The following is a 14,430-nucleotide window of genomic DNA, read 5'->3' as shown; positions in this document are numbered from 1 at the left end:
CTTTTTTCTAACACACCTGGAGGAAGGGGAGGGTAGGGGGCAGCTGGGTCCCCCAGTGGGGGATGTGCTCAAGTTAGAGATGAGGGACTGAGGCTCAGAGAAGGAAAGCAACTCGCCCAGCATCACACAGCCTCCAGGCGACGCCCACTGCTGTGCCCACTGACTCTCGTCATATGCCCGGTCCTCCATCAGACAGGGACTCTTCCGTCTGGCCCCCCTACAGCCCGGCCCCAGGGCTCTGAGCTGGCGCAGTGGGGATGGTAATGCCCCCTCCCCACCTGGGACGCTGCCCCCATCAGCCCCACGGTCCCCGGACCACCTGGACAGTGCCTGCTGGTGCCCAAGACACGGGGCCCCAGGTGAGGCCGAGGGCACCTGTCCTGGCTGTCTCCCATTCGAACAGAACCACAGCTGGGGAGTTGACAGCCCTCCCAGCCCTCTCACGGAGGGGTCGGGCCCTGGTCCGGTCCGGAAGCTTCCTTTACAGAGGAAAGAGAAGCCAGCAGCCTGCTGGCAGGTGTGAATGGAGCGGATGGGACCTTCTCTTTACTGGGTCACAGGGAACTTTCCATCCCTGCCCCTCCCTCCCGCCCTGATTGGCTCAAGGGAAACACGGCCTTTGCTCTGTCCTTGGGGAGCCTAGTATAATAGAGACGGGGCTCTGGCTCACAGAGGTGCCCCCCCAGGTGCGCCTGACCAGGGGTGCCCGCCCGGGAGCCCGGCAGGTCAGGGGCAGCGCGGGGGCCAGAAGGCAGAGATGGCCCAGACACCCCACAAGTCCAGTGGTACCCCGAGGCCGCGGGACCCCAGGCGGGGAGAGGGGGCCCCCAGCCCCGCGCCCCCAGACCCCGCGACGGCGGGTGAGGCCCAGGCAGGTGGGGACACGGTGCTTCGTCACCTCCTGAGGCTGTACCGCACTGAGATCGCCATGGCTGTGGACAGCGCCTTCCCGCTGCTGCACGCGCTGGCGGACCACGACGTGGTCCCCGAGGACAAGTTCCAGGTGGGCCCAGACAGACCCCCAATGTCCCCCTCGCCTTCCCCAAGCCTTGCCCTCTAGCCAATGTCTGGCAAGATGAGCTCCAGACGGACTCCGCCCCGCCCGTGGGGGGGAAGGAAGGGGGGTGTGGGCGGGCCGTTTTGGTGAAGAGGAGAAGGCACAGGGTCTCCAGGGCGAATTCCTGTGCCTCCCCAGCGCCCCTGCCCAGCCCTCCTCAAGCTGCCCTCTAAGCTAGGGGCTCCCCTAGCATGAGTTCCAGGTGGGCCTTCTTCACCCCCAGCACCCCCAGGCAGCCTCATGCCCGCTGCAAGCTGATGGCATGGACACGGTGCCCAGGTCACCTGCAGCACCCTCTGGGATGGTGTTCTGCCCTCCAGAAAGACAGAAGGGGTGTCGGGAGGTGGGGGTGCCGTGGAGGAGGGGGGGCGGGAGGAGGGGGAGTCAGGAGGAGGGGGCAGTGTGGAGTGGCGGGGGTCAGGAGGCGGGTGCTGTGGGGGGGGGGCAGGAGGTGGGGCCTCCCAGCCCCCACTCTTGCTTCAGGAGACCCTGCGCCTGAAGGAGAAGGAAGGCTGCCCGCAGGCCTTCCACGCGCTCCTTTCGTGGCTCCTGACCCAAGACGCAGTTGCCATCCTGGACTTCTGGAGGGTTCTCTTTAAGGACTACAATCTGGAAAGATACGCCCGGCTGCAGCCCATCCTAGACTGTTTCCCCAAAGGTCGGGGGGGGGGGGGGGTGGAGTGCTGCGAGAGGAACTTGGGTTCTGCGGGAGCCGGGGGCGGCTGGAGTCATCCCAGCCGGACTGTAAAAGGGAGGGGGGTGGCCAGGGAGCCCCCCGACACTACCGAGGACTGCCCTGGCTCCTGAGCGTCAAAGGGCCGAGCTCTCGCGCACCTCGCCAGGGCGTCGGCTCTGGTCTTGAGGCCCGGTCCCTGCTCGCCCCGCAGACGTGGACCTCAGCCAGCCGAGGAAGGGGAGAAAGCCCCCGACGGGCCCCAAGGCCCCAGTGCTGCTGCCCAGACCCCCCTCCAAGAGGAAGGCCCTGGAGGAGCCCAGGGCCGCCCCACCCGGGGCACTGTCTCCTAGGGGCACCTCCACCCCAGGTATCTGGTCGGAGGTACTGATCGGTCACAGATGGCCCGACACCACTGGCCGTCCCCCCTCCTGTCTTGCCGTGGAGCCCCCCTGCCCCCGCCGCCCCGGCCAGCCACCGGGGCTGCGGAAAATCCCTGTGGGTGCTTCGTGGGTGAGCCCAGCCGGCCCTCGTCCCAGGACCCCGAGAAGTAGGCAGGTGGGGGTCACTTCCTTTTACTGACGGGGACACCAGAGCCAGTAAAGCTAGGGGACCACGGGAGTTGGGAGGCCCCGCCCACATGCATGCGCCCTTGGCCGCCAGCATTCACCCCCCCCCCCCCCACCTCCGTGGGGAGCGGAGGGCCAGGCTGGTGTGGCTCCCCCTGCACACTCCCCCTACAGGCTCCCAGGCAAAGGCCAAGCACCCCAGGAAGCCGGAGAGCAACGCAGAGCCGCAGCGCCCCCTGCTGGGGAACGGTGAGCCAGGTTCCCCGACCTCCTGGGCTGGGGTCACGGAGTCAAGGGCCCCGTGGGGTGCTGCCCTCTGCCGGCCTGTCCTGGGAGCTGGGACCCTGCAGGCCTGGCATGCCACCCCACAGCCTTGGCTGCACAGCCTCACTGGGGAAAGAGGGGCACCTCGGGTTAACCTACGTGTGCCCGTCTCAGTGTCCCCGTCCTCAGGGCCGGCCCAGACTGTGCTTCCTCCGCAGGATCCTTCTTGGTCCCTCAGCCGGATGAAGCCTGGCCCGTTTCTGTCCCCTCCTTGCCCCAGGGTGGGGGGGTCCCGGAGTCCTGAGTCACCTGACCTGAAGACAGACCCTGGGAACCCGGCCTCCCTCCCAGCACCGCCCGGGGCCATGTCCTGGGGGTCCCTGTCCGGCCCTGCCTGCTGTGTTCGGTCAGCTCGGATGCCACACTCCACACGCACACACACACCACACAGCCTCAACCCCCCCACACACCCATGGCCTGTTTCTGCACTTACACATGGGCTGGCTGGCTGTCCGTGGAGGGGCTGGGCCCCCTCCAAGGCCTGCCCTGGACGGAAGGAAAGGCTTCCGCAGCCCAGGCACCTCTCACTCCCCACGGCCTGCAGGGAGGGGGTGCTCAGGGGCCGTCTTTCCAATCGATGACCACCCCCACCCCCGCCCCCCGCCCTGTGCTCCCTTCCCCAGGAATTCAGACCATGTCGTCCACTTCGGTCCAGAGAGCCGTGACCGTGTCGTCTGGGGACGTCCCCGGAACCCATGGGGCAGTGGAGGGCATCCTCATCCAGCAGGTGTTTGAGTCAGGTAGACGGCACTGCCAGGCCAGGGTGCTGCCAGGGGGACGCAGGCCCCAGGTGCACGTGCAGCTGGCGCGCAGGCGGCCACCTCTGCAGGGGGGACGGGCACCGAGGGAGTCCCTCAGGGTGGAGGCTCCTGGGCTTCTGGGAGGTCGGCGGTCCAGGGCCACCTCCCGGGTCACTCTGCCCACCTGGAGGGGCCCCTCAGGGTCTTGGGCTCATCCGCTTCCGGGAAGTTCTGCCCCACCTGCCCCACCCCCATACCACCCCCTTCCCCTCCCTCCTGCTGGACGCTGGCCGGGGATGCTGTGGACGGCCAGGGCCAGCTGGCCCCCGGGAGCCAATGCGGGCCCTGGTCTCAGCCCCCAGGGAGGGTCCCGGGGACCCTGAAGTAGTTCACCATGGCAGTTATAACCAGTGGCCACGCACCGGGCCCTTAAAACAGCAGGAGGTTCCAAAGCGGAGACGTGGGCGGCCGTGCTCCCTCCAGAGGCCCCGGGGCAGAGTCCTTCCTGCCTCTCCCCGCAAGCAGTCCTTGCTACGGGCCCCACCGCCGCGGCCGCTGCCCCCAAGTCTCAGGGTGTCCTCCCTGTATCTGTCTGTGTCCTCTCTACTCTTCCTGAGGACACCCGTCACTGGACTCAGTGTCGCTCGGGAGCCCATCTTAACTAATCCCGTCACCAAAGACCCTGCTTCCAAATAAGGCCACACTCTGAGGTTCCAGGTGGACACGCTTGGCCGGGAGCAGCAACCCCCTCGTCCCCTGCAGAGGACCCCTGCTGTGCCCAGGACCCTGGTCCCAGAGCTGCCTGGGGCTGGGGCGCAGCCAGCTGCAGAGTGCCCCCCCACTCCATTCCCCCCACCTCTCTGTCCCCCCACTCTGCCCCCCACCCTCCTGGGCCTCCCAGGCCAGCCAGCCTCTCCTCCCAGGTGGCTCCAAGAAGTGCATCCAGGTTGGGGGGGAGTTTTATACTCCCAGCAAGTTCGAAGACCCCAGTGCCGGGAAGAACAAGGCCCGTAGCGGTGGCCCAAAGACCCTGGTCCGAGCCAAAGGGACCCAGGCTTCCGCCCCTGTAAGCCCTGCCCTTGATAGCCACCCCCCAACACAGAGCTCAGCTGGGGCTGGGCCTGCCCAGAGGGTGCTCCGCACTCTGGTGACCCGCCCCCTTCTCCCTAGCAGGGTGGAGGCGACCCGAGAGCAGGCGTACAGGGCAGGGTGCAGGCCCCTCCCGCCCTCCCCAGCGAGCCCCAGGCCCACCAGGTAATGCCCAGGCCACAGTGGAACTCCCTCGTCTCCACCGTCCACAGGGGGTCCCTCTGCCCCTTTGCCCCTGTCCAGGGCTCTCCCTTGGGTGATAAGGACAGAGCCTTAAGCTTCTGTTCACAGGGTCGAGCTTCCCTGTTTAATAACAGTTTTCCTGATAACACACAACTTGTGTTCAAATAACTCAAAGAAAGTGAGTCCTACCAGGTGTTTAAAACCACGGGTCTGGGCTGGGTGCCCTTGTCCCCGGTCTCACAGTCTCCCAGCAGGCCAGGGGGTGGGGAGGTGGCCCCTCCTGGGAGCCAGGGACCTGAGCATCCAGCACAGCACAGAACCCACCACAGATCTGACCGCCTCCGGCCCCCCGCCAGGCGCTGTTGGGCCCCGGGCGCCCAGGAGGGAGCAGGACCCGTGTCTCCCTGCCCCCCTCCAAGCTCTCGGCTGGCAGGATCAGGGGGTGATTACAGTGAGCGATCTCATTGCTGTGCAGGGCGGCCTGGCCTGGAGGAGGCATCCCGGAGGGCCCTGTGGTGCCATTCAGGCAGGGGCACAGGCAGCGTCCAGGCTCCAGGCGCGGGGACGGCGGGTGCTTGGGGCTGATGGCAACGCCGCCGGCCATCGCTCCACTGCGCTGTGATGAAGGGCGTGTGGGGTGGGCAGTGTGGACGCTGCTGGGGACACAGGCACCCACGGGAAACGGGGCTTTCTGGAGGCTCCGTCCTCCCAAGAGGGATGGCCTGGCCCGGGGGTGTGCGTAGGGGACCAGGGTCTCCGAGATGGAGAGTGTCGTGGGGGAGGGCTGGGGGCAGGCAGGGGACTTGGGGGCCCCCGGGGATGCCGCGGCGGAGCTGTTGCGAGAGGTTCTCCGGGAGGGCGCCGCGCCGCCCCGGATCTTCCAGAGGATACGCGTGTCTTGCCCGTGTCAGAAGAACGAGGACGAGTGTGCCGTGTGCCGGGACGGCGGGGAGCTCATCTGCTGTGACGGCTGCCCCCGGGCCTTCCACCTGGCCTGCCTGTCCCCGCCGCTCCGGGAGATTCCCAGGTGAGCCCGGCAGGCCGCTCTCCGCCCCCAGCTGGCTTCACGGCCACTTCTGCCCGACTGACCTGGGTGTGGGGCTGCCCGGAAGTGTCTCCGTTCGGGTCACCCAGGCTGGGTCCTCCCAGCCTGGCCAGCAGGGCCCCAGAGGGCAGAGAAGCAGAATGAGGCCCCCCAGTGAAGAGCGGCCACCTTGTCCCATCTCTCCACACACCCCCAGCCCAAAGTCCCACAAGCAGCCGGCCCCCCTCCTCCAAACAAGGTCCTACTTGAAGTCGGGCAGAGTGGGTGCCCGTCCTGGGCAGGGCCAGAGTCCTCCCGCGTCTACCTCCTGGCGCTCCCTTCCCCCCGCCCACCGCGTCCTGCCCTCTACTGCCAGCTCCCACGGGTTACCACAGCTGGCGGGGAAGAGCCTGCGTGGGAGAAGTGACCCACCTTCGAGCCCTGGCCCTGCCCCTGCTCCCTGAGTGGCCTTCACCAGGCCACTTGTCTCTGATGCTTGTCACTAAATGAGGGCGTTCAGCCGAGGTCATCATTCGCCTCCAAGGGTGGGGCGGTCATCTTCTCTTTTTTCCTGCCCTTGACTGTGTCCCCTTCTGCTGGGCACTGTCCCCCTTGCGGAAACGGGGGTGGGTCCCCCGTTGAGAGAGTTCCCGTTGGGAGGGCAAGGCCAGCGAGAGCCACGCACGGGGCTCTGCAGGTCAACAGATGTCCGGATTCTTGGGGCTCAGCAGAGGGAACACTGACCATACTGGCGAGGGCCACCCCCCCCCCCCCACCCCCGGGGCTCAGCTTCCCAGCCTCCCGGCCCTCCTGCTCACTGGCCGGGGCAGTCCTCCCATCCTGGCTCTGCCCACTGTCCAGCCTGGGCCTCAGTTTCCCCATCTGCAAAAGGCAAGCGGCAACGTGGAGGAGACCTCAGGCCTCCCCCGCCTGTGTATCTGGGAGTCTGCGGTCCCCTCTGCCCCCCTTGCATGTCTTTGGCTGGTGACCACGTGGACCACGTGAGCAGTGGGACCTGGAGGTGCTACAGTTGTCTCCGGGGAGGAGGCCAGCGGGACCCTCCCCAGGCCGAGGAGCCCCAGCCCCAGGAGCCGCCCGCAGAGACCCAGGTACGCCCGGGCCCAGGCCCAGGCCCACCGCAGGCCCCCCACGCCCCCCCCCCCCACCTCCCAGCTTCCCGGCCACTCCCATGGGTGGGGCCCCAGGCTTGGAACCGGGACTCCCCACCCCCGGCCTGGCCTCATCAGCTTGGCTTCTAACACTGGGAAATGTTCCCATGTGGGGCCTTGGCTCTGTCGCCCGGCTCAGGGGATGCACTTTGGCTACTAATAACATTCTCTAAAAATGTTTTAAGCATTTTGTTGCAGCAGAGACAGGAATGATACAACACACGTCCAGGTAGATCCGGAGGCCTCCCTGGCAGCCCGTGAGGGCCACGGGCACCCCGTCTGTAGATGGCAAAAGGGTCAAGCACCTTGCTGAGGACACAGAGCCAGGAGCTTCACCCAAACCTTTCCAACCCCACGTGGGGTTCCCACGCCAGCCCCCGGGGCTTTCCCGGGTCCCAGTGATCGCTGACTCCCTGGGTGGTGAGACACAGGCCACCGCGGCCTCTCCAAGCACCGGCCCTCTGCTTCCAGGTCCTCCTGGGGCTGAAGCTGACGGGGGAAGAGGCCAAGGGGCCGTCCAGGGAGTGCTCAGCAGGGATGGACGCTGCCGGTCCCTACAAGCACCTGCTGGCCCCGCCTTCTGCAGCCCCCTTGCCGGTGCTGAACCCCTCAGCCCTGCGCCCCCTACTGTGTGTGGGCCCTGATGGGCAGCAGGTGAGGGGGTGCTGAGGTGGGGGTGGCTGTTTTCTGGGAGCTCAGGGCCCGCAGGACAACCAGACGGAGCCGAAATAGGAGGAGTGACATGCGGGGAAAGGGGGCAGTAGTCAGGTGGGGGGCTGGGGTCAGGGCTGAGGGAGGAGGAGCCAGACGGGGGTGGGGGGGCAGGGGTTGTGCACGCAGAACCAGGGAGGGGAGGCTCCCGGAGGGATTCCAGCAGGGGTGATACATTCCGCCCCGGTTCCTAGAACCCCTACCCCAGCCCACCCTCACAGGGGCAGGACAATAAGGGAGGCGGTTCTGGGGTCCCCTTGACCAGCCCTAAAGGGGGTCCGGGTCCACTAAGGCAGAGCAAGGTCTCTTGGGACTGCAGAGCAAAGGTGCTGGGTGTCGCTGGGCTCCCGGGGGCGGGGCAGAGGGCGTGGGCGCCCCTCCCCCCCACCGTGACCACTCTGTCCCCCCACAGGGCCCGGCAGGTGCGCGGTGCGGCGTGTGCGGGGACGGCGCGGACGCGCTGCGGTGCGCGCACTGCGCCGCCGCCTTCCACTGGCGCTGCCACTTCCCCGCGGGCGCAGCGCGGCCCGGGTGAGCGCGGCGGCTTGGGCGCAGGACCGGGAGGGACACCGCGGGGGACCGGCAGCCCACGACACCATCCTCCGCTGTACGCAGGGCCGTCCCGCGCTGCCGATCCTGCTCCGGAGACACCGCCCCGGCCCCCGAGGAGGGCGCGCCCGCCCCGACCCCCGCCCGAGCCGCGCCCGGGACCGCCAAGGTCAGTGTTGCCCAGGGAGGCGGGGACCCCGCGGGGTCTAGGTGGCGAGCACACCTCCAGGGACACTCGAGTGCCAGCTTCGCGGATGCGCCGCGCCCCGTGGCCCTGCGTTCACTGTTTCATACAATTTAGTTGTTTAAATAGCTTCCCTTCGGATCACGTCTGTTGGAAACCAGCGGCTGTGGGATGGCTGTTCTTTCGTGATGGCCGAGCCAGGGCCCCCCCCAGGCCCCCTTCTCCCAGCGCAGGGCCCCCCCTAGGCCCCCTTCTCCCAGCGCAGGGCCCCCCTAGGTCCCTGGTCTCCCAGCGCAGGGCTCCCCCCCGAAGGCCTCCTTCTCCCAGCGCCTGGGGCGCACTATCCCCACAGTGGGGTGGGGGGTGAAGCGGCCACAGCAAGAAGGCTCCACCGGGGATGAGCAAGCACTCTTGACTCCCCAGTGTGACCCCAGTCCCCCTGTGGCCCTGCCCCGGGGCCCTGTCCAGCCCCATCCTGCGGCCGGGAGCCGTCGGGGAGAAGTGGCCTCCGTCTGCCCTCCTACCCAGCAGTCACCCCGGGCTCCCTCAGAACCTGTGTGTTCCCGGGAGCCTCGGGGTGGCGCACCTCATCCTGCCTGACCGTGTCCCTGCCGCCCCACCCCCAAGAACCTCTCAGGGCCCTGGGTGGTGGCAAGTCCTACCCCACCGGTGCCCTGTCATGCTCCCCAGCCGTGCCACATCCTCCCGCGAACACACTGTGCCTGTGCGATGCCAGCCCAGGCACGGAGGCCCCTGTTCTGCCCACGAGGGGGCTTACGTGCACGCCCACGGCTCAGCCCTGCCGGGTGCCACCCCGCCCCAGAGAGGGTCCCTCCCTCCAGAAGATGCTTCTTCATTGACTCTTGGGCTCTTTTCTCAATTTAGCGAAGATCCCCTTGTCTTTGTGATGCAAAATGTAACGATTTTGGAGACTAAGAAGTCCCAGCCCCTTGGCTCCCTTCCCAGGGGCGGTCCTGAAAATGTGGGTGTGGCCCCAGCGCTTTCCCCAGCAGCCCCCCCACCCGCCCCCACCTTGGAGCTGGGTCCCTTTTCACGCCCCAGGGGCTGATGTTGCCTCCAAGGGCCTGTGTTTAGGAGCTCAGATTTGGCTATTTTGAGCCAGAACCTGGCAGTCTCATGTGGGTCCACTTAGCATGGTCGTCTCTCCCTCCTAGGCTGTTCATGGACAGCCTGCTGCCGGGCTCTGGCCCCTTAAGGGGGGGGCACGCTAGGCCCTGGCCCCTTGGGGGGGGGTGGGTGGGAGGGGGCACGGTTGGCCCTGGCAATGCTAGTCGGATGGGTGAATGGCTGGCACCACACCAGACGCTTTCCTCTTTGGGCCTCAGTTTCTCCATCCCCGACGGTCCCTTCTAGCTGGTTCTGAGTCACCTGGCTTTCCCCAGAAGGTTGCATGCAGCACGTGGAGGCAGGCAGGCCTGGGGGCCTTGGGCAGCCAGCTTCCAGAGCCCCAAGCTCGCTCGTGCCCACGACCCTGGCAGGAGCTGGGTGTTAGAATTCAGTTCCCAGGGCCCTGCTCGGGGCAGCACTCCCTCTGTCCTGGCATTAGCCACTGTCCCCTAGACCCTTGTTGCCTCTGCACGGTGTCCCGCTTTGTTCCAGCTGTGCCCGGCAGGGGTGCTGGAGTTGGGCTGACCTCCCTTTCTTGGGCTGCAGGCAGGGGACGGTTCTGCTGGTCACGAGCCGGGTGTGCACAGGGACGACCTGGAATCCCTCCTAAGCGAGGTAATGTGTCACCTGGCTGGGGCTCCTCCTTCTCCTCCCTTCCCCCCCCCCCCCCCCCCAGCCCCAAGCAGCCAGCAGGGGAGCCAGAGGAGGGCCTGGGAGACCCTGCTGGGTGCACTGAGCACCACAGGCCCAGGCTGCTTCGGGCACGGCTCTGGCCCCCCAGCCCATGCGGGAGCCCCTAGCGCACAAAGGAGCTGAAAGGAGCCCCTGAGCCCTTTCTGCTTCTAGCCTGGTCCAGAGTTCCCGGATCCGGGGGGGGGGGGGGGGGCAGTGGCTGCAGGACCTCAGCACCAGCACCGCAGAAGCCTGATTCTGATGCCATGACTCCCCCTGGGGGTGGGGGGGGGGCGCCCCGGAACCTCTGCCTCCGGTGGACCTCTCACGGTCCCTCCCAGCCCCAGCCTCTCCACCCTAAGATCAATAGCTATAGTCGCTGTGAAGAAAATGGGCCTTTTTGGGGTTCCATCTTCTTTTGACAGGAGGTCAGACCCCTCCAGCCATTCCCACACCCAGGTGGCCCGCCCGTGGCCTCCTGGGGCTGTGGGGCCCTGCCCGGTGTGGTGGGCTGGGCACGGGTGGGTCTCAGGGCAGGAGTCTTTCAGGGTGACCCTGGGCACTGGATGTTGGCCCTGTGGCTCTGGCGGGGCGGTCGCCCGATGCCGTTGGAGAAAGGGGGCAGTCGCCCCATTATGCTGGAATGTTGGGTCTCCCCGTGCCCCCTCCGTCCTGCGGGAGCACACGATGGAAAGAACCGGTCTTGCCTCGGAGCCAGGAAGAAGACGGAGGCAGAAGAGCCGTGGCGGCCGTGCCCGTGTTTGCAGGATGCTATGGCAGAGCACCAAAAGAGGAGTCTTCCCTCGCCTGACGTGCCCTGTGGTGCTTCAGGCCTCAGTTTCCCCACCTGTGACTAGGAGGGGCGGGATGCTCGTGACTCCAGGGGACGCTGGAACCCAGGGTGTGTGCACCTGTCCCCTGGGGGCTCAGGCAGGTCTCCCAGTCCTCTGCTCTCCTGTTCCAGCACTCCTTCGACGGCATCCTGCAGTGGGCCATCCAGAGCATGGCCCGCCCGCTGGCCGAGGCGCCCACCTTCCCCTCCTGATCCGGCATGGCGTGGGTCTGCGGGGCAGCACCGGGGGAGGGGAGGCCCCCGTAGACGCGGCCTCAGCTGAGAGCGGACCCTCCCTCCCATCTCCGAATCAACAGAGGCCAGCGAGTTCCCACTCGTGCTCACGGTGACCCGCCCTGAGAGGGACCGACAGGACACGCTTCCCATCCCCGGAAGCTGGTCACATTAGGACCGAGAAAAACCGAAAGGTCCGGGTGTCGCCCACACTGGGCCCGCAGACACAGCCCGTCTTCGTGGACACGCAGAGCGCCGTGCGCACTGAAATAAAAACCACTTCTGTGGGGTTTCGATGTGCTCTTCACGGGGTGTGTTTGCTTTGGGAGCTCCGTGCCCCTGCGTTTCTGGTGCCTGAAGTGTCGGTCACGCGGGCTGGAAGGGAGACGCCCGCAGGTGGGAATGGCCCCCAGAAGTGGACAGCGTACTCCTGTCTCTGCTGGGAGCACTCCAGTGCTCCCTGGAGCCCCCAGTATGGTCCAAGTGTGAGGTCTGGGCCCGCCCACTTCTGCTGCACCCCCATGGGCTCCTCCCTCCCCCCCCCGTCCTAGGGTCCAGCTCATCCCCACCCCAGGGCCTTGGCACATCTGTTTCTTCATCGTGATACGTCCCTTTCAGTGCCACCTCCTCGTCCGGTCGGACATTTACTCGAGAAAGCTCTGTTGTGGGTCATCTCTAGGGTGCACATCGTCCTGGCACGGGGGGGGGGGTGTTCCAGTGGGAGGGACAGATCACGTGCCAGAAGCAGGTGACCTCAGGTGGGGTGACCACCGTGGAGCATGAAGCAGGACGAGGAGGAGACGGGAGCAGGCAGGGTGTGAGGGACAGACAGGAAGTCAGGCGGTTGGGGGGCAGCAGGCCACGCGGACAGCACCGTGCCTTACTTTCCTCACGGCACCTGCCACAGTCAGAAGACGGGCCGTGGCTGGGGGCCCGGGACCCAGGACCCTGTGTAGGGCACAGCTGTTGGGGTGGTGTTGGCAGATGTCAGTGCTGCTAGAGCCCCCACCTGCAGGGACCCCGTGGTAGAACGCCCGGATGGGGAGGGAGGGAGTGGCCACAGGCCTTGCCACGTGTGGGCTGCAGAGCTGGGACACGTGTCCCCAGCCCAGGAAAGCCCAGGTGGGGACAACAGCAGGAGGAGGGTCCCACGGCCCACGGCCTCTCAGGGGTCTGGCTGTCACTCCCGAGACCTCCAGGGCCCCCTTGGCGGGGGGGAGGGGCAGGCCTACCTGGGACAGTAGTGCCGAAGGTCCGGTCAGGCTCAGAGGGTGGGTCACATTCCTGGCGGGGACAGACAGAGACAGGGATTGGGAGGGAGCGCCACACGCAGGCCCAGGCTCGCTCGCCCTGTGCCGCGCATGGACGGGGGTTGCAGAAGGACCCCAACCAGGGCAGGCAGGGTGGGGGAGGCCGGGCAGGGGCTTGCGCGCCTGTCTTCCGCCTCTCACTCCTGGCCCGGTGCCAGCCTGCGTTCCCATCGCCTGGAACCTTCCCCGGGGGGTATCTGGAACCGTAAACAGTAACACAAGTGACCAGGGCGGCCTCCCAGGTGGGCCCGGCCCAGAGCTGACATTCCCGCAGCGATCCTGTGTCTACTTGTTCTTGTCTGTCTCTCTGTGGGGGCGAAGTCTGTCTGGCTCGTCCAGCTCTGGAACGGCGGCCGCCTTTGTAATACCCTGAAGCGTCTGTGTGCCAAGCACGTGAGCGGTTCGTGCTGGAATGAGCCAGCATCACGGGTCTGGCAGACACACACCAGCCACACTGCTTTCCCGCGGTGGACAGGCGGGCGGCTCAGGCAGCAAGCTGTCATTCTCTGTCCTGGAGGCTGCATGTCCGAGGACCAGGCAGGGGCGGGGCTGGCTCTGTCCTCCCCACCCCGGCCCCGCCATAGTCCTCACCAGGCCCTCCCTCTGCGTGTATCTGCGTCCTGATCTCCTCTTCTCATAAGGACCCAGTCACATTGGGGTCGGACCCACCCTTGTGACCTCATTTTAACCCAATCGCCTCTGTAAGACCCTGTCTCCAGATGCCATCACGTGCTGGTGCTGGGGCCACTGTCGCATGCTGATCACCTGGCCTGGCCCAGAGGCTGGGCCCAGTGCCTCAGGGTGTCTCCTCCATCCGCCCTGAGGCACCTCGCCTGCTCTCTGGCCTCCATAAGTCACACGTTTGGGGGCTGTGGTCAGAGTTGCGCCTGACCTCCCCCCCGCTGGGCTGGTCCCCTGGAAAAAGTCCCTTACCCCTGTTAGCAATGGAGAGTACTTTTTTCTCCCCAACGCGGGGACACAGTTAGGCCAGGATATCAACATCAGCTCTTTTGACCCAAAGAGGCAGCAAAGGCCTTGTGGACAGGCCAGCGCGTGGTTGGAGGCTCATTGTCACTGTTTTGAAATTATTAACAAGTTACGAGCAAGGGGTCTGAGTTTCGATTTGTGCCTGGCCCTGTGCCTGTCCTGCCCTGACGTGCCCGGGCCTGTGTGGCGGACTGAGGGGGCCGGGCAGGTGCAGGGTCCGGACGTTACCACCAAGTGGGTAAAGAGCCTGCTGCCCGTGGACGTGCCCGCTGGGCTCGGAAAAGGCAGTATTCCTGGCCAGAGACTCAAGATAGCAAATCAGGACTGGAGATCCCGCCCGTAATCTGAACTGGACCGAACTCATGCCTCATAGGGGCACCTGGGACAGGCGCTCTGTGTCACCGACTGCGATCCGGTGCTTCGAGCACAGTTTTGAGGGCTGCAGTTCCGCCGAATTTTACGGGACTCTGAAAGCCCGTCTCGGCGGCCTCTCGCAGGGGCCGCAGGGACGTGCAGAGTTTCCCCAGCCGCCACCCGCACACTGGCCCCAAGGTGCTTGATAACAGGTGAACCCGCACGATGTGCTCACGCAGCCCAGCCAAGGCGCCTCAGCCCCCTGGAGAGAAATACCCCGCCAGCGGAAGCCCGTTCCCATGTGATGAGGACAGCTGTCCGCCCGTCCCAGAGCCGCCGCTCTGTCCCTCCCTCAGCGCACACTCCCTTTGTGACCGTCCTTTGTCTAGTCACCTGCTCGCTGCCTGCCGCCCCCACACCGTGTGTGCTGGGGGCAGGTCTGTGTTGTACACCGTGAGGCCCAGGTCTACCAGGGCCGGTGCGGGGGCGGTTGCCAAGCACCTGCAGATTTAGAGAATAGGACTTTGAAAATGAACCAAACATTCAGTATCCAAGGAATATTTTGAGAAATAACGTTATAGTCACAGATTGGGATATCATCCAGACAATAAAAATGACAAGTACAAAGCTGGTGGGTAAAC

At 66.2% G+C, this 14,430-nt stretch overlaps 1 protein-coding gene across 1 annotated transcript; it reads left to right on the top strand.

Moving 5' to 3' along the window:
• The first annotated feature begins 757 nt into the window (after window positions 1-757).
• AIRE (autoimmune regulator) lies at window positions 758-11,445 on the top strand. The gene is made up of 14 exons (XM_019432615.2): window positions 758-1,003; window positions 1,541-1,715; window positions 1,945-2,100; window positions 2,474-2,548; window positions 3,247-3,363; window positions 4,287-4,429; window positions 4,537-4,617; window positions 5,547-5,662; window positions 6,669-6,768; window positions 7,300-7,482; window positions 7,952-8,070; window positions 8,155-8,257; window positions 9,947-10,015; window positions 11,037-11,445. Exons 1-14 carry the CDS (start codon window positions 758-760, stop codon window positions 11,115-11,117), a joined length of 1,764 nt encoding a protein of 587 aa, XP_019288160.1. The 3' UTR covers window positions 11,118-11,445.
• The last annotated feature ends 2,985 nt before the right edge of the window (window positions 11,446-14,430 follow it).

Source organism: Panthera pardus, unplaced genomic scaffold (genome assembly GCF_024362965.1).
Source record: "Panthera pardus isolate Hobbes unplaced genomic scaffold, ASM2436296v1 HiC_scaffold_16, whole genome shotgun sequence".
NCBI lineage: Eukaryota > Metazoa > Chordata > Mammalia > Carnivora > Felidae > Panthera > Panthera pardus.
The sequence above is the reverse complement of the archived record's forward strand: the minus strand, read 5'-3'. Positions and strand labels throughout refer to the sequence as shown.

Bases quoted from the DNA above. Each gene is read 5' to 3' on its own strand.
- AIRE (XM_019432615.2), top strand. From the start codon at position 758: ATGGCCCAGACACCCCACAAGTCCAGTGGTACCCCGAGGCCGCGGGAC. The intron at 1,716-1,944 runs GTCGGGGGGGGG...CTCGCCCCGCAG, and splicing joins CCTAGACTGTTTCCCCAAAG to ACGTGGACCTCAGCCAGCCG. The intron at 8,258-9,946 runs GTCAGTGTTGCC...CTTGGGCTGCAG, and splicing joins CCGCGCCCGGGACCGCCAAG to GCAGGGGACGGTTCTGCTGG.